At 40.6% G+C, this 18722-nt stretch overlaps 1 protein-coding gene across 3 annotated transcripts in view; it reads left to right on the top strand.

Moving 5' to 3' along the window:
• The window catches only part of SCG5 (secretogranin V), a 54334-nt gene extending 36270 nt beyond the window's left edge, over positions 1 to 18064 (top strand). Inside the window, exons 3-6 of one of the 3 annotated variants that reach the window (XM_014780549.2) lie at positions 3408 to 3557; positions 7705 to 7814; positions 13877 to 13930; positions 17695 to 18064. In XM_014780549.2, coding sequence (XP_014636035.1) covers positions 3408 to 3557; positions 7705 to 7814; positions 13877 to 13930; positions 17695 to 17790 — 410 coding nt within the window. In that variant the 3' untranslated portion in view covers positions 17791 to 18064. Of the gene's footprint in view, positions 1 to 3407; positions 3558 to 7701; positions 7815 to 13876; positions 13931 to 16617; positions 16923 to 17694 lie in introns of those variants that run through there. The other 2 variants (XM_004421379.3, XM_087424730.1) reach the window with 2 other exon arrangements.
• The last annotated feature ends 658 nt before the right edge of the window (positions 18065 to 18722 follow it).

The following is an 18722-nucleotide window of genomic DNA, read 5'->3' as shown; positions in this document are numbered from 1 at the left end:
CACGGACTGAAGAGTTAAGCAAAAATCAATGAAAGTATCCTGTGAGAATCAATGGGCTATACGGAATTTACAACAAAGAGTGCTGAATATTTTAATATTATGTGCTTGAAAATTACGTGCTACGTATCTTTTCTATCAGTAGAATTTATAATAAATTTAAATATGTACATAAAAAATAAAAGAGCCAGTGTTATAACGTATCTGCCTGGTGCTAAACATCTGTTGCTTCCTAACAAGTGCTGCCTTCATGTTAACGGCGCTGGTGCACGGAGGTAAACAGAGCCTTGGCAGGCCTTCCATAAAGGAAACTGTGTTTGCTTCCTTCATTGATTACTAACGGAGCATTAAGACCTGCAGTCTCCCTGAAGCCAAGTTGGATAATTCCTGGCACTTAGGGCTAGGGTGCTTTCAAAAGCTGAGACGTATATTGACACACCAGAAAGCATGCCCTAGAGAAAGCACAGTGGGGGCCGTAGTGCCAAGATTGTACAAAGCTTCCAATATATCAATACCGAGTGTTCTGATCTGTCTGTTCACCTTTTGCAGGTCTTGGGTTAATGTGGGATAATAAATATGAATCTTCAGAATGTCTCTGAAGGTGTAGTATGAGTTGGACAAACCATCAGAAAGATACAGACAGGTTAAAAATAAAAGGATGGTTGAAGATTTACCAAACACAAACAACAGAATGGGAGTGGCAATGTAAAAGAAGAAATAGGAATCAAAGTATGATTTCTCAATTAATTTTTTACTGAACAGCCAATTAACGACACAATGAAAATGAAGAATTTATAGTCTTGGATATGCCAACTAGCCTAGCCTCAAAATGCTAAAGCAAAAACAGTAAGAAATAAAAGAGATTGATAATCACTCATTGGTAGTAATAGATTTTAACATATAGCCATCGGATTATGATAGATGAAACAGATAAAATATGAATAAGGACATGAAAGAATATAATTAAGAATATTGAATATTTGGCTATATTTAGATGTTTATGGGTTATATAAAAATACATCTTATTTTAAATATTCACATGGAAAATTTACCAAAACAATACTTTTTTTAATGCAGAAATTTTGCAGGCTGCTCGCTCTCATCACAAAACAATGAAATATAATATAAAGATAAATAAACAACTGAGCCACTTGGTGGTGTCTGTATTTGAGGGCTAGAGGAATTTGAAATTAATGGGGATAAGATTATCCTTTTAAAGATAAACTTTAATCAAACATAAATTAAGACTGATGCAAAGTCCCTTCAAAGAGACAATATGATTCTCAGGACACTAAGATCTAGCCATGAACCTAATGAATATATTAGTATTTCCAAAGGAAAAAAATGTGTCTAAGCAAAGGGGAGCTGGTTCTACCCAAAAAGCAATAAAACCCCAGTGTCAGAAGGCACACCTTGGCAGTGCTCATCCAGGGGAGAAGGGAGCCTCCTCCAGCTGCACTTGAACAATATGACCTATGGCAAGACCATCTCTCTCGTGGAGGTGGAAGTGTCAAGTCATTGTAGCCTGATTTTAGTTCTATTTTCATGCATACCAAGGGACCTTTTGATTTGGATTTGGCCTTTCGTGCATAGGTCTGTGTACAGGGCAATCCTACATTAAGGCGGCTGGGAATATGGGGCCTTTGTGTCCCAATAAAGTTAATAAATAGGAATTCATTCTAAGAAATGATCTGCTGTAGTGCTAGAAAAGTAGGATTCCTGGACTTTACAGGATAGTAACGCTGCAAGAAAAGAACAGGTCCAGAAATTGACATGCATTTGGATATGTAAGTAAAGCAAGTTACACAATGTAAGTTGTTCTTATTCACTGCTGTGTGTTGGTACTCAGAGCGGGTTTGGGGATGTAAAGGGCACTTAAATATTTGTTGGAGGAATGAAGTAAGTGGAGAAGGACAGAATTACTTAAGAAATGCCGATGGGATAATTGGGTAACTATTTTACATTCACTAAAACATGTAGCATATGGATTAAAACGTTAATTTTAAAAATAGAAAAATAAAAAGAAATACCTAAATGTTGGTAGTACTCCTAAAGGGGCAACAATTTTGTAAGTTTAGAAGGATGAGATGAAATCACAAAGAAGAATAATAGCAACAAATTGACTACATAAATATTAAAAAATTATGTTAGCAAAATATTATAATAATTATCCAGAATTCATAGTAAGACAACCTGGGAAATTGTGTGCAGGAAATGCGACAGCCAAAGGCCTGGTATCTTCATTATGTAAAATGCTCGTATAAATTGATAAGATTTGATTGATAAAATTCTAAGAGCATAAACAGACAACTCACAAAAAAGAAATTAGAACTAGTAAATAAACACTTGGAAAAATATTTGACTGACCTGGTAATCAGACATTCAAAATAAAACAGTAATTTTTCTAAAAGCCTTTTAAATTAGCAAGGAAAACATAAACATTTATTTTTATAAAACCCAATGCTGGTAAGGATGTTGTAAAATGGTATTCTCATATTTTGTTGATGATATTTTATAAATCAGTACCTCCTTTTTGGAAAACAGTTTTGCAATATAATATAAAGAGCCATAAAAATTTTTATAGTCTTTGACCCAGTAATTTGACTTCTGGGAATCTATCCTGAGGAAAATTAATCCAAAATATGGAAATAATTAAATGCCGAAGAGTAAATTGGGAAACATCAAATGTCCTACAGCAAGGGAATGATTAATATGTTGTAGTAGAGCCTCTGGGTAGAGATCTGCATAGCCATTTATATTTATGGGAATAGAGACCATGCAGCCACATGGGAAGATGCTTGTGTTTAATATTAAGTGAAAAATGAATAAACACTTGTATGTAAAAAGACATGCAGAAGAGCAAAGATTGAAGTAAATATGCCAAATTTTAAGTGGCTGATCTAGAATGGAAGGAGGATAGTGACTTTTTTCTTTATCTACCTTTTTTGGGTTATGTATTGTCATTCTGCCTGTTCTCATACCTGGATACCAATTGCCTCCCTTCTCACCCCCCCGCTTCCCTCCCCTCACCCCCAAGCTCCATGGCCAGCTTCCAAAGCCCTACCATCTGTGTCGGTGCCACTCAAGTTCCAGCTCGTCCAAGAAGCCCTCTCCATCCTATCAGCCAAAGGACACTCTCCCTTTACTATGCTCCCATATGCCATGTTAACGTGTCTATTATAGCACGTATATAGTGTGCCTTATGTGGAAATGATAGATGTGCAGTATGTGTCTGTTTCCACAACTAAATTTTTAAACCCCTAGAGGGCAGGAATTGGTTGATTTCTTTTTCTTTCCTGCAGCATAGAGCACAGTGCTATGCCTGTATGGCATGCCTGGATAAATATTTTTCTTTAAATAAATAAATAGTTGAAATGGACTGAAACGAGCGACTTCTGCTTCCCTGGCAGGTGGCGCGCATGAAGGTCTGCAGCACTTGGGTCCTTTTGGCAACATCCCAAACATCGTGGCAGAGTTGACTGGTGACAACATTCCAAAGGACTTCAGTGAAGATCAGGGCTACCCAGACCCTCCAAATCCCTGTCCCGTTGGAAAAACAGGTAATGGACATGCCCTTGGGTTCCCATGGGAGCTAGGGGCTTTGCGAAGAAATTAAAAATTCTAATATTGGCTACAAATATTCTGAGAAACAGTATTTCCAGTCTGATGAGACCCTATGTATTTGTAAGTAGATTGGAAAGAGAAGTTTATTCAAGAACCCTTGGTGAGTTCTGGTGTTCCGATGCACCCACATAGGCCTCCCTTGCTGAGGCTTGACTTTCTGTCTCTCTCCCTCTTTGGGATTCGATCCTCTTTTCTGCACTTGCTACTCTTTTAATGAAAAGGGAGAAAGATTTTCTTTTTTTGCCTCTTCTGTGATACAATTGCTGCCCATTTTTAATGTCTTTGGAACTTACTATTTAGTTTGTGGATTGTCCATGGCCATCTGTTTTCCTTACTTCTCTTGACAATCAACATTTGAACCAGATCTCATCAAGTTAGTGTCTATCCTGAAATATTTCTTCGGGGGCCAGAAGGTGGCGTGAGAGAGAAGGGGTCCAGTAAGGGAAGAAGTTGGCTTAGGAAGAAGGTTGAAACATTCGTTGCTACTCCTGTAGCTCTTCCACTCTCCCACCCCTAATGCCAGAGAGAATGAATGGTGAGTGGGCTACCCTTAGGTCAGGCTTTGAGCAGCTGACCTTGGTGGTTAAGAGCAGTGGCTCTAGACTCAGGCTACCTGAATTCAAAACCAACGTTCAGATATGCGACCTTGAACAAGTTAATTAACTGCTTTGCACTTCAGTTTCCTCATTTGCAAAATGGGGTTGCTTTGGGAATTAAATGAAATTATCCATGTGAAGCCCTTGGCCCAGCACCTGGCATAGAGTAAGGGCTCATTAAATGGCATCCTGATTGTAATTAGCTTTGCCACTAACAAATAATGCAGTTCTCACATTGGGCTTGGGCTAACTTCTAGCACCAAAGTAGTCTTTTTACTCAAGCCTAATAATAATAAAAGTTAGTGCTTATTATCCCTACTTTATGGAAACTGATGCTTAGAGAGTAAGCCCAAGGTTATCTCTGTAATAAGTAGCTGAGCCAACCTCAGATGCAGGTCTACCTGATTAAGGACCGTGTGCTCAACCACCATGACATATTGCCTTGCTCTGAAAATTGAGACAGTATTGGCCCCTCAGCTTTTCTTAAACACAATGCAGGCTCTCTCTGAAGGAGGCTTTCTCTGAAAGATATTCCTCCTTTCCTTTAGGATGAGGTCTCTGTTTTCCATGAGGCACAGACCCTCCATCCTGGGAGGGAACAGCCATAGTAGTTGGATGTGGCCAAGCCAATGTGGGGATGCTGGCCTAGGACTGCAGGAAAACCTGATTCACAGCTCAGAGCCAACCACTTCAGCCACATTTTACTTGCTTGTAGGGTTTGGGGTGGGTAGGAAGAAAGACCAGTTCAGAGTTTGAAGAGCAGCAGTCTCCATGGGGATTTGGTTACATTGATTAGCTATAATAGAGTAGAGTATTTCTTAAAGTGTGGTTCTAGGACCAGCAGCATCAGCATTACCTGGAAACTTGCTGGAAATGCCAGTTTTCAGGCCCTACCCCAGACCTATTAAATCAGAAACTCCGGGGGTAGGACCCAGAAATCTGCATTCTAACCTGCCTTCCATATGCTTCTGATGCTACTAAAGTTTGAGAACAAATGCGTTGGTGAATGGAAAGAGTGCCAGAGTTTGAGCCAAGAGATATGACTTCTAGTCTTAACTACAGTATGTCAGTTTATTTCCCCGGGCCTCAGTTTCTTCATCTGTAAAATGAAGATATAGTGCTTTAAAAAACATACAATGTAGGGGCCGGCCCGGTGGCGTAGTGGTTAAGTTCGCGTGCTCCACTTCGGTGGCCCAAGGTTCGCAGGTTCAGATCCCAGGCATGGACCAACACAACCACTTGTCAAGCCATACTGTGGTGGCGTCCCACATACAAAATGGAAAAGGATGGGCACAGATGTTAGCTCAGCGACAATCTTCCTCAGCAAAAAGAAGAGGATTGGCAATAGATGTTAGCTCAGAGCCAGTCTTCCTCAGAAAAAAAAAAAAAACATAAAATGTAGTTCTAGGTTGTCCTGAACAGAGAAAAATATGGATCTATGTAATCAAGCACTCCTTTTGTGTACTTAGGAGCTCTGAGATGAGAGCAATAAACTGATAGAGTTGGATAAAATTACAACTCCCAGACGCCTTCTTGTCACAGATTGTCTGCCATTTCCTTTGCTGTCTTTCTGCTAAGCAAAAGTATTTCTCATTCTTTGCTCTACCATAATTTGCATTATAAAAAGGAAATCACTAGCTAAATATAGCCATTATTTGTAAGAAATTGTTTGCTATCTGCCTCACTATCATGATACCACACAGTTGAGCAATCCGAGAATGAAACCTTGCCTTCCCCTCCTGCACCATGCTGTCCTCTGAATCATGGCCCACTCACCCTGGGTAGAGCAACAGAACTCAGAGTCCATCCTCAGGGAGAGGATGTGAATTCCAGGGCACTGTTTTCAGGCCCTGAGATACCTTCAGTTCCCAGAGCAAGGCTTTATCTCTCCATCTCAGTCTGGGCCCACTCAGAGGTACTTGAGAACAATTAGGAGAAGATTGTAAAGCTGCCATACACAGGCTGCCTGAACTCTCTTGAGTTGCCATCCCTTTCCTACATGGTAATTGCCATAGATGAAGTAGTTAGATAAATAGTTCAGTGAAAAGTGGAGAGCCACATTAGGGCTTCATTCAGAATGCTAATGACTTCCACAAGAGCTGCACGCTGCTAAGAGCAGAGGGGGTGGATGCTTAAAGCTGCTGGAAGGCTTCAGAGCAGTCTCGAGAGACTAGCCTACCTGGATGATTCCTTAGAATCATCCCCTTGATGATTAGACTCCTTCTAGCATTGACTTTGATGCCTCATTATCCCTTTGAAAAGGGACTCTCTTTCCTCCCCCAGCCCTGTATAAAATTCAGAATCCCTCCCCGCCTCCCTTTTGGACTTTTAAAGTCCTATCTAAAGACAGGAAAAAATGACTCATTTTCAGAGCATTGTGTCCAGTAATGGTAGTGTGTAGGTAAAAGCAACAGCTGAGAGGGATAACCTTTCCTGGGTTTGAATGGAAGACATGCTTTATTTCAAAGAGCAGTCATATATAAACTGTCATTTAAAGAGAGATGGTGGGAAGACAACTAAAACATAGAGCAGACCTATTATGTGCCAGAGGCTCTATACATGGTCATCTCTTTTCCTCACAGCTGTCCTGGAAGGTAAAGATTAGATTATTCCCAGCTCACAGATAAATGGACTTAGAGAGACTAAATTAACTTTTCCAAGGAACTAAACCCACCTGTTACTCATGGGCTAGGATTTGAACCCTGAGCTCTGGCCTGACTCCAAGCTTACCCCATTACCACAATAACACATAGCATTCAGTACTCTAGTGATTGTTATTGTTCTTGTATAACGTATTTTTATCAAGAAGTTAAAACTGTTTCTAAAGAGCTCACCCAGAGAAAACAGAGCGAGTCATGCGGAATAGAAGTATATTAGTTAAGGAAATAATTGCTTTTAACAGATAAAAAAATTATAATGCCTTAACACAATAGGGGTTTGTTTCTCACTCGTGTAAAGTCCTGCCAGAGGTGGGTGAGGGTGTGGTGGGGGTGGATAGTTCCGCATCCCAGACTGCCATCTTTCATCTTTACACCTGACATCCACAGTTGCCCTGGTCGGCAACATGTAGCAAGCAGAACAACAGAAGCGAGTGGGGTGGGAGAGGGAGAGGGGATCATAGAGGAGGTTTTTATGGACAGGCCTAGAAGTGGAATGCATCACTTCTGCCCACATTCCATTGGCCCCAACTCAGGCGTATGACTCCGCCTGATTGCAAAGTGAGGCTGGGAAATTAGCTGTGTGCTGAGGGGGAAAGGGAAGTGGGTTTGGTGAGCAGCCAACTCAGTTTCTGTCACAGGTTGGAGAAGGAGTGAGAGTTTGGGATGAGCAAATCCCAGAGGGAAAGTGACTTAGAGTGACTGATGTGAATAGATTCTGACCTTGCTCTAGTTGTTTTTAATGGTCTAGTTGTTTTTAATAAATTAACTCTTAGAATAACGATAAATGCCTTGACCATTCCTCAAAAACCTCTTGCTGTTTGCAGTAGATGATGGATGTCTAGAAAACACCCCTGACACAGCAGAATTCAGTCGAGAATTCCAGTTGCACCAGCACCTTTTTGATCCAGAACATGACTATCCAGGCTTGGGAAAGTGGGTAAGTCCAATCTTAATTACTCATAGATTACACTCTGGTACTCTTAAGGTACTGATGGCAGAGATGAGCAATATGGGTGGGGAGAGAGAAGAAAAATTGTTTAAAGGCTGATTTTTCAGAAATCTCTGGTTGAGGGGACTTTAAGTAATTACATTCCAAACCTCACTCCTACGTCTAGGATGCAATATACCAACCCATCCGAAAAGTCAATGACCTGAACTGATCTCGTCAGCTATAGTCTCCAGAGGCTTCTACTCTGGTCTACTCCAGAGCCTGTTTCATAACACATCCTAAAGTCTCACCAGTGTTATATGCAGCTCTTATAGGAAGTAGATGATTTTTCTGAAAAAGAATGATACCGAGAAAATTTGCAAATTTTCTCTCTAGACTGAGGGAGATGATCTCTGCAGAACCAAGGAAAAATGATGCCTGAAGCTTCGAAACAGACATAAGTAATTCTTCCTTATGGAAAGAGAAGAAAAATTCCCAAATGTATAGCAGTGAACTTGCTGTCAATACCAGGCAAGGATCTATAACTATTGGTTAAGGAAATTGCTTATAAGCTCTTGGAAAGAGAAATCATAACCATTTGGCATAGGTTTGCTCAAGACAAGTTTTGTCAATCTAATTGTATTCTTCTACTTGCCAGCATTATTCATCTACTTGCCGGCTTGATGAGGGAAATGAAGTGAGCATGGTGCATTTGGACATCAGCAAAGTGTTTGATGAGATCTTTCATGATCTCCTATTGAAAGAGGTGGAGAGATACAGCCTAAGCAAGAGAACATCACCAAAAGGGAGCTTATTAAAGAGTCCATGTCAATAGGGAGAGAGATTTCACATGGTATCCTGCATGTCTTAGCGCCACCCCACTCCACAGTTTTATAAATGTTTGTAATAAAAAATATAGAACATGTGCTTATCAGATTCTCAAAGGATGATGCAAAGTTGGAAGGGATAGCACTGAATGACAGAGTTGGGATTCAAGAAGATCTCAACAGGCTGGAACAATGAGTCAAACAAGATCACAATTAAATGGGGATATGTCTATGTTCCTGTGGTTGGGTCTATGTAATCAAATGCTGAAGCCATGGGATAAAAGTAGAAAAATACTGAGAAGTATTAATTCATGTATCAATAGGTGGTCAATACATCTGTGTAATGAGTGAATGAATGAGTGAATGAGCAGATATTCCCAGCTGCCTAAGCCCCTTTAAAGCCATCGATCCCTTACTGGCAGCTGACCTTGCTTCTTACTTTACTGGGAATATTGTAATTTCAAGACTTCCTTTTACATTGTTTTAGAGAGAGTTGTCCCTCCACATTAATGACCACTTTCATTTTTCCATTATCTTTCTTTAATATTGCACTGAGGGGATTCTCTCTACCTTCAACATGCACACGTTTCCCGTCTTAAAACCACAAAGCAAAAACAGCCTCTAAGTTAATTTTACTTCCTCCAATATGCATTATTCCATTTCTCTTCTTTTTCATCAGCAGTTCTGTTAGGGAGAATTGATTTGTGGAGCCATTTTAAAGCCTACTAGTAGAGTTTAAACATGTTGAATTACATAGGCAAATATTTGTAGGTTCTTGAATAGGAGACTGAAATCATGAAAGTCTTCTATTAAAGAAGTTATTCTGGTGGCATATGGAAGGATGAAATGGAGAGAGAAGAAACTAAAGACAGGAAAAAAATATAGGAAGTAATTCCAGTTATGAAGGCTAGGAATATAGTGATTTCAAGTGAATCTCATCAACATGATGAGAATCCAAAACATTTCAAAGGGGGCTGGGAAACTGCCTAAAATTGATATATGGCATAAATATAACATGAGGAGGAAAGAAGAGATATGTCAGATTCATCTGAAATGGACGGTATGAACTTTTCCTCTGAGGGAATTTTAAAAAGATAGGAAGGAAGACCAGAGGGAGACAGGAAGGAAGGAAGGGAGCAGAGAGAGGAAGGGTAAGAGTAGCAGATCACAGAGGAGCACTGGGCAAAATTACTGCCAAACAGAAGCAAGGGCCAAGTTCGAGAAAGAACAAATAGAAGATGTTGAGCCTGCTTCGTCCCAAGTGCTGTGCTAGGTGCTGGATATACAACAGTCATCAAGACATGCTATGGTCTTCAATGAGCTTCTTGTCTTGGAGTTGAGATGAACTGAATAAAAATAAAATGATCCCAATTTAGCATTGTTCAGCTTTATGTTCTAGCTATACCATGAGCATCAGGTGCAATTACTGGGAAAGATGGAAGATAAAGGTAGAGGAAGATCCAGGACTGAGGACTCCTACAGCTGATTGTGCAAAAGCCATCGAGGAAGTTGAAGGCACTAAAAAGGGCAGCAGTGAAGTGTAAGCTGAGGTGGTGCCCCGAATAACTGGTAGGCTGGAAATGAGCAAAAGAAAGCAAGAAGGAGAATGAGAAAGGTCTGTGTGAGGGCAGAGAGCCCAAATGAAGAAGTGGGAGAGATGGAAACTTCTTTCTTGCCAACTTTCCTTGTCTCTTGTTGAAAACCTTTGCAGAATTCTCTCACCAAGTTCCACTCGCTCCCAGCACTCCAGTAAGAAGAGATCAACCACCATCCCTCATTCTCTTTGCTTCCTTCTCTACATACTGATTTGTTTTCTCTGGTCATTCCCATTCTTTGTCTACATTGGAACTAAAGCCTAGAAGTTAGAGCTATTACAGATCAATGACCAAGAACAATGTTTACACACCTTTTATCATCTGTAATTATGTGTTTGTTTAAACTTAAGTTTCCTTCATTTATTTTCTCGTTACCACCTAGCAGTAAAACATGATTTGCTTGATCTTCACATGGAAGTGTGAATTGAGTGTGTCTTGCTTTTCTGAGATGGAGTCCACAAGCCTTCCTCAGTGTTTATACAGAATGGTGGTCTCGAGCTTATCTTAAGCTCAACCACCCTTTAAGTTAACAAAGTAATTATCTTTCAGAAGAGAACTGCACACAAGACCCTGCTTCCTTATTTGCTGTAATATTTCCCTGTTTTTGACATTAGCTAGAGCTCGGCTGGGTCTTTAGCAATGGTTCATATATTATAAATATCAACGTCTGTCTTGTTTCCTGCATTTCTCTCTCTTTGTCAATGCATCAAGACACATTTATTAAATGCACATTATATGCCTTCCAGGCCCTGTGTTAGGTGATGGGAATACAAAGATGAATAATAATACATAGTAATTATATTTTATAATACGATAGTAAATAGTACTATTTATTCAGCGCATACTCTGTGTCAGACACTGTGGTAAATACTTTACATGAATTCTTTCATTCATTCTGCCCATCCCTATCACTCTCATTTTACGGATGAGAAAATACAGGCTTAGGGAGTTTGAATAGCCTGCCCAACCCCACAGAGCTGATGATCCGCAGAGCTGGGATTTGAACCAGACCATCTGACTCCAGGAGTTCTTTAAAAACCGGATAAATTCCTTACCTCTTCATGGCTCTTCGCTCATAATATGTCCTGTATGGTGGTCCTCTAAAGCCCTATCTGGGACTGGTTGCCTTTCAGACAATATGTGTGCCCACAGCTTTGGGTGGTTGTACCCAAAGGCTGTCTACTGTAGAGGTCAGCCACCCCCCCTCCTTCCCTTTAAAATTAATAATTACTCTGGAAGGAGATACTGCAAGACTGTATAAATATTCTGTCCCCATTAAACTTTCAACCAACAGTTTTAGTATCCATTGATGATACTCACCAGAATCAACTATGGTGATTTTTTAACTCTGTTACTCTTTCTGCATTTATTGGTTGACATTGTAGTCTAAGCAAGAGTTTCCTCTGCTCCCCCATTTATTTATTGATTGATTTTTACATCTGTTTATTTATCATCAGTATGGATTCATTGATTCCTCTTATTATTTATTTTGGTGTTGAAACTGTCCTAGATTTAGCCAGTGGGAGTCTCTGCAGGCTGGATTTTTTTTCCTTTTGATGTGTTCTATCATTTTTTGAGCACTTCCTTGCTTTCTGGCCCAATTAGATATTTCAACTTCCTTCATCCTTGTGCTTTCTCTGCCCTGGCCCAGGAATCAGACATTTCTCCAAGAAGCCTCCCTGGTTCCATTTAAGAATGGAATTTGAAACCAAGATCTGGGCAGTTGTCCAAAATCTTGATGGCACAATGGAAAGCCCTTTTTATGAACTCGAACCTGCTACTCACATGGAAAACAGGCTCACTGCTCTCCCCTCCCCACCCCATCTACAAGGAATGGGTGTCGGGAGAGGGGGCTAGTTTATTCTTGCCCATTTTGCACACTTCTTTTACCCACACTGTGGCTGCCAATCCTTGCCTTTAAATCCATACAAAGCAGAGCTAATGGAGAATGCCACAGATACTTTCATGCAGGGTTAGGAAAGCATCATCCTGCTAAGCCTAACCCTAGCTCTTAGGGAAACACAGGGACCATCTTTGAGAGGAAGACTTGCCAGACTCTTGCATTTCTTTTTGAGTGAAAGCTTTTATGGGTATAATCTGCTCCACTACCTTCTAAAGGAGATTAACTACAATGATGCTGCCTTTACCCTGCTGGTGGCACAGTGGACCTCTGCCATGGCTGATTGGCTGTTGTACTCATTGATGCCAGCTCTCAGGCCCCTGTGCACTCCCTCCCACTCAGGCAGCTGAACTCGATGATGCTTATGAAGAAGTCTCTGTCCTGGTCCCCTACCCCCAACCCCCTTCCCCAGCTCTGGCACAAACTCCCAGAACATTCTCTGTGCGTCAGGAGTTGTTACATCCACAGAAAGGCAACCATAGACAACAGGAATGAGCCTCACAGCAATATCCTCATTCTTCCAGGGAATGATCTGCACGTCCACCTTTTTCCCTTCCAATATGAATTGACCATTTCCCCACGTAAGCAGAAGACAGAGGCTGCTGCCAGTACTGGCCTTTTGGCAGTGGAGGCTCCTTCACTCCCTGGCACAGCCTCCCTGCATAGTTGAGGTTGGGCAAGAGGTATGCATTGTAGACTGCGGGTGGGGTAGACTTTAATGAACATGAAAATTACGAAGCTCATTCTTGGCATTTGTCATTTTCATTTCCAAATCTACCATTAAAAAAAAAATCTTTATCCCCAGACAGCTCCAAGAATATAAGTGTTGCATAAACTTGTTCCTTACCAGAACTGTGTCATCTCCATTTTTTTTTTTTAAATCAGTGTCAGGGTATTTTATTTAGAATAAGATGAATCAACTCCTTCTGATTAAAAAACCAAATAAAAGAGACCAACACAAGTAACCACCCCCTTCCCCTTCTCCTGTCCTGCCTTCAGGTTAAGTGTGCTGTCTTCTATAATCCTAATAGAAGGGAGATCTGTTGAGCATGTGTCTGATATTCTAGAGCTCATTTAAGTCCACTATGTGTTTGAAATACAGCAATATGTGGAAACACTTATACAAACTGTGGTAACAGAGCCCGATTTTTCCCCCAACATAACTTTCCTTCTGCCAAGAAGTTTTTGGCAGTTTTTAAAAGGTTCACTCTATTAAAAATGTTATAGACCAAATGGTTTTCCGATTGTCTTGACTGGGGGCACTGAGTGAAGCCTCAGGAGGAAAGATTGCAGAAGTCAGAATGTCTCGTTTATTTACATAGAGGATTGTTATTAATCATCAGACACGACTCTACAGAACAGTTTATTTGTACAGCTCATAAAAAGGGAGTTAGATACCAAAGTAAAATGAGATACAATTGTTTGTTTTAAGCAAAAGCTATTCAAAGTGAGGAGATGGGTTTCCAATGCCCCTTGGGTTTTAGACTGTCGTATTTTCCTGTTTATATGATTGTTGATGACACTAGCGTGCCTCGGGGCATTGCAGAGAACTTTATTAAAAGCTGCACAACCATCAGCTTTTCTTTTGTGGTCTGTCTTTCTGACACGACATTCCTTTCATCTAGTTTTGTTTCCAAAATACGTGTATGCAGATATCCATGGGACACACCAAGTATTGCTTTTAAAATAGATGTTCACCAAATTTAATCCATACTTCCGCATTTCTGTTTTCTTTTCTCCCCACTCTAGAACAAGAAACTCCTCTATGAGAAGATGAAGGGAGGACAGAGACGGAAGCGGAGGGTAACGCGTGGCTGGCTGGGGTGGTGCTGGGATGCCTGGAGCTTTCTGAGTGGGGCACTTGACAAGCTGTAACCTTCACTTGTTGAAAAGTAGCAGAATCCTTTCACATGCAGTTCTGAGAGGGCAGAACAGTCATCCCATGTGACAAGGGCCACATCCAGAAAGTCCGCCCTTGGTTTCTGCGATGGCTTTCCCAAGCTTTAGCACATGATTTTTAGTAGAATGCCCATTTTCGGTGATTCTACCACCTCCATTGCATTCAGGAAATTTGTCTTGCATCCTTCCCATGGGTTTGGGAATGTGAAGAGTACATGAGCTTATGTCTTTCCTCAGTGTCTGTAGGCCACTGAGGGCAACTGCTCATGCATCTGCATCAATTATATAAAAAACCCAAGACAAGAACAAGGAAGTGCTGAACTGCAGGCTCCAGGCAATAATTTTGAAGGAATGTGGGGGCAAAAGACAAAATGAACAAACCTCATTCCTCCTACATGCCTTTTTCCTTGGCCTAGCCAGATTGATGTAAAATCCACTAGACCTATTATGTTTGTTTGCTGACTGGTGAATTTACTGCAGGCTTAGTTATTAACCATCTCAGGGCTGCCCAAGGTGGGACCTTAATCTGGGTGCTCCACATTTAGCAACTATGATGTCGTCTCATGTAAAGCTGAATATCAAATTTGCTTTGGGTTTCCAATGCATTTTATGGCATCAAGGCTGAATAAGTGATCAATGTCCATTCTGCTAACCCATTGGTGCCTTACTAGACAGAAGTGTCTAGCCACCTGCCATCTTTTCCTGATCAGATGGAGGAAAAAGTTAAAATCCTGTTATTACATTGCAACGTGCTACCAGATAGTAACCGTTTTAGCTAAAATATACAAACCAAACCATCTACCCAAGGCTACTGACTGTTTATTTGGAATAGCAAGTGCCTGGATCCTGGCAAAATTTTGGAATTTGGACAGTGGTAATTGTGGCCATTCTGAATAGTTTTGCCGAATCCAGTCAGAGAGTGCTTTAAGAGGTGTAGATTTTTGGACTCAGCATTAATTCTCAGGCCCCTGCAGCAGAGAGTTCCCAGCCCCTGTGCTACCTGGCAAAACACAGAAGACCCACAGCCAATTTTCTATGTGAGAAGCAGAGTTTTAATATCCGGAAACAGATCTCCTTCAGGAGAGTTAATGGGGTTATTAGGGGTTTTTCTTGGGTCGATTGTTACAGTTTCCAATGGCAGGTGGTGGCAGGAAGGGTCCGAAGGGTGCAATGTGGTCTTGAGAGAACATCAAGAAAGTCTATTCCAGGAGCTCAGAATACACATAATTTACCAGTAAGGTGGCTTGACTATCTCCCCATGACACAACAAGGACATTTCCAAATAAGACCAATGACTGACCCTAAATGAATAACTTAGATGAAGCTTTAATTGTCTCAGCTTCCTGGCTACCATTCCTTCTGCCTTGACTTGGTTAATGACTGTGGGTCACGATTTAGGTCATTTTTTCATGAGACTATTGATTTCCAAAACTCAGAATTCTGGCTAGGACACATTATAAAGGATTTTACTTTGGCCTCAACTTCTTCCACATAGGAAAGTCTTAGAATTTATGAAAATAAGGGTCACTTTGACCCAGAGGTATCAAGTTATTCCTAATCACAGGGATCTACAAAGACCCATGCTCATATAAACCATGGGCCTCTCAGGACTGATGGGGAAACAGAAGTTGCCACCCTCGTCATCAGGTCTCACGTGGTGTTCCCATCTTGAATGAAGACTTTAATGGTCCCCTCAAGTGCATGAATCAGTATAAGAAATTACGGTCTTGCTTTTGTGAACAATCAAGGCTTTCTCCAGTGAAGCTCAGCATCTACTGTGGGTTTCCAGAGGACATCAAAAACAAGGATCCAATCTCAAAGGTTTTTCCAGTTATGAAATGGGAATAATGTTCCCTGTGTAACCTAAGTCTTTCACCCAAGGAAAAAGATAAATGTACAAGTTCCTGGAGGTCTTCAGAAGATAATTAAAACCATGTATCATTATTCTTATTACTCTTAAGTGTAGGATTCAATACTAATAGTTAAACATTTATCAAAAAAGTTCAAGGGATTACTCCTTTTTCTTCCTCATTAATTTACTTCCTCTCCCCTCCACCCTTTGGCATTTTCTGGATCTGAGCAGAAGGATTTGCTGCTATGAAAGTCCTTTACCAAGAGGGATTCTCCCCAAAGTTATAACTAAAGCCCAGGTGGTTTTATGTGATTTCTATACTTGCTCAAATCCAATTGAATTCCTAGTTGCTTCTAAATCTACTATTTATCTATTTAAAGAGTTTATCAGCTTTTTATTCTCATATTTGAAAAGCATGAAAATCTCACATCCTTATTTAATATATTAGAATTTTCAGAATAAATATTGTTAATAAAAAAACAAAGTATTTATGATAGTGAATACACTCTTTCAGTGCAAACTTGCTCCACTTAGCCAAAGATTCTGATAAGATTCCCTGGGGTAGCCCCGGCCATTCTAGCTGACAACCCCTGATATAAAAAGTATTTTAGTTATTTTAAATATTTTAAAGAGGGCTTTCCAGCAAAGTACTGTCTTTTTGTGGCATGTCACTTTTCAGATATATGAGGACGTTTGCACACCTTGTAATTCTCAGCTTGTTTGTGATGCATTTTTGCAGGATGAATTGGGCCTTGCGTGATTCATGCTTTTACTTGTCAGAATGTGGAAGGACGTTTACAAATACAAAACTCAGGTTCCATTCCTTCTCTTTTGGAGAATGTCTGCTCACCCTTCAAAAGAGCCAGACAGATAGTGTCCCATGGGCAAGAGAGACCCCCCTATGAATTGCTGCCATTCATTCATGGGGACTTGGCCTGCAACGGGATGGCTGATCATTTGTAACTACAGCTTCTTCCTAATACTTTTGTTCAATTATTGGAAGGCAACTTCAATAAACAAATATCTTCCAAAACATTTGAGATTTTTTTCTGCTTGCTAAATACTATGTTGTAAGCTCCAATTACTAGTTCAAATCCAAACCTCAAAAAATAGATATATATTAGAGAGGGAGTGGAAAAACCTTGACTCACGCAGAATACCAACAGCTGAAAGAGATTTCAGACTATGGAGTCTTGAGTGAAAAATAAAGGAACCTTCTGTATAACTTCCTTCTTTCCTTCAGCTTTTGACTTTGACGAAGGGGAGGTGGAAATGATTGCTAGGATTGCTGATGAATCCTCTTTAGCAGAACACCTGCATGGAAGAGTTGACACAGCAACGGGATGTTCTGTGACCAACCTGCAGATGCTAATTCCCACTTGGTCCTGCTCTGTCATCTTCTTGAGAACATCCTTCTTGTAAAATAATTTAATGCATTTCCGATCCTCTCTGCCACCTAAATAAGGCCATAGAATAATAATTCTCTTTCATATGGGGTTTGGCGTTTAAGTTAATAGTGAAAGCTCATTAGCTGGTTCATTCCAAATCTTTGTGCCAAAAGAAGGCAGGGGCCGCCCCTATTGCATCTGATAAAGAACTCTACAGTTGTGTGAAAGACACAATCAGACACATCAGTCAGTCAGACAGTGTTTCTCAGGCCACTGAGGTATTGGTTAGTGCGCTGGAGTAATCATTTGGTAGGCGGTAGGTACCACTGCTATCTTGTTAACCCAATAGGCCAGAGATGATTCTCATTCACCTCTTTTGTGACATGTCTGATGTTCAGATATAATGCCAAACCATATATTTTTTTCAGAGTGTCAATCCGTATCTACAAGGACAGAGACTGGATAATGTTGTCGCAAAGAAGTCAGTCCCCCATTTTTCAGATGAGGATAAGGACCCAGAGTAAAGTGAAGAAGCTGGGTGGAAACCCACACCGCCTGTCAGGCCGTGGTGTTGCTTATGTGCATGTGTCGTTAGAGCCCCCGTGAGGGCAGCATGTTTCTAATTTAGACGAGTATGGATGAAAAGCAGCTGTATTTTGATATTGCATTGTCCTTCACACCAATAGCTCTTTCTGCTAAAATAGAAGAAAAGCTTTTTTAAAATGTGGATCTGCAATGAGCATTGAAATTAAAGTGTATATGTCAACAACAATAAAAAGCAAGAATGAAATGTCTTCAGATTTCTTGCAGTTGAAAATGGTGTTTTGGGCTGCACTGTTGGGGCCGAGTCTGTAAAAAGCTGGCATTTGATTTTGATTCTGTCATTCATCCATCCCTTGGGTGTTATTACACACCAATAAAGGACATCGTTCTCAAGAGGAGGAGCTGACACATTTCGCTTGGCTGCATCTTAATAGATGTGTATGCAAGCATTGGTGTGTGAAGTTTTTAAATTTAGATTATTATAAAAAAATTTCTTTCTTTACTAGAACAAACTCACAAATATGATCTTATCTGATCTTAACAATAATACTGTGAAGTAAATGGGGGGGGGCTCATATTATTATGCCCATTTTACAGATGGTGGGACTGAGACTCAGAGAGCTTCCACGAAAAGCTGAAAGTCAATGCACGATGACTAAGGTCTTCTGACTTTGAGTTATTTTATTTATTCAGCAAATATTGGGCTTCTACCAGGTGCCAGGCACAAGCCTGGGCTCTGGGGGTGCATCAGGGACTCAGACTGACACCACCCAGGCCCTCAGGCAGCAGAGCATACAATCCAGGTCTCAAAGCGTCTCTGTGAGCACCGAGTAGGTCAGTCAACTCCACTCTGCTTTTCAAGTTTGGAATGGCAGATGCACGAGCACTCTCCTGCCTGTTTCTGAAGAGGTGT

Source organism: Ceratotherium simum, chromosome 3, assembly GCF_057802395.1.
Source record: "Ceratotherium simum simum isolate JZ-2026a chromosome 3, ASM5780239v1, whole genome shotgun sequence".
Taxonomy (NCBI): domain Eukaryota; kingdom Metazoa; phylum Chordata; class Mammalia; order Perissodactyla; family Rhinocerotidae; genus Ceratotherium; species Ceratotherium simum.
This window is presented reverse-complemented; position numbering and strand designations above follow the sequence as displayed.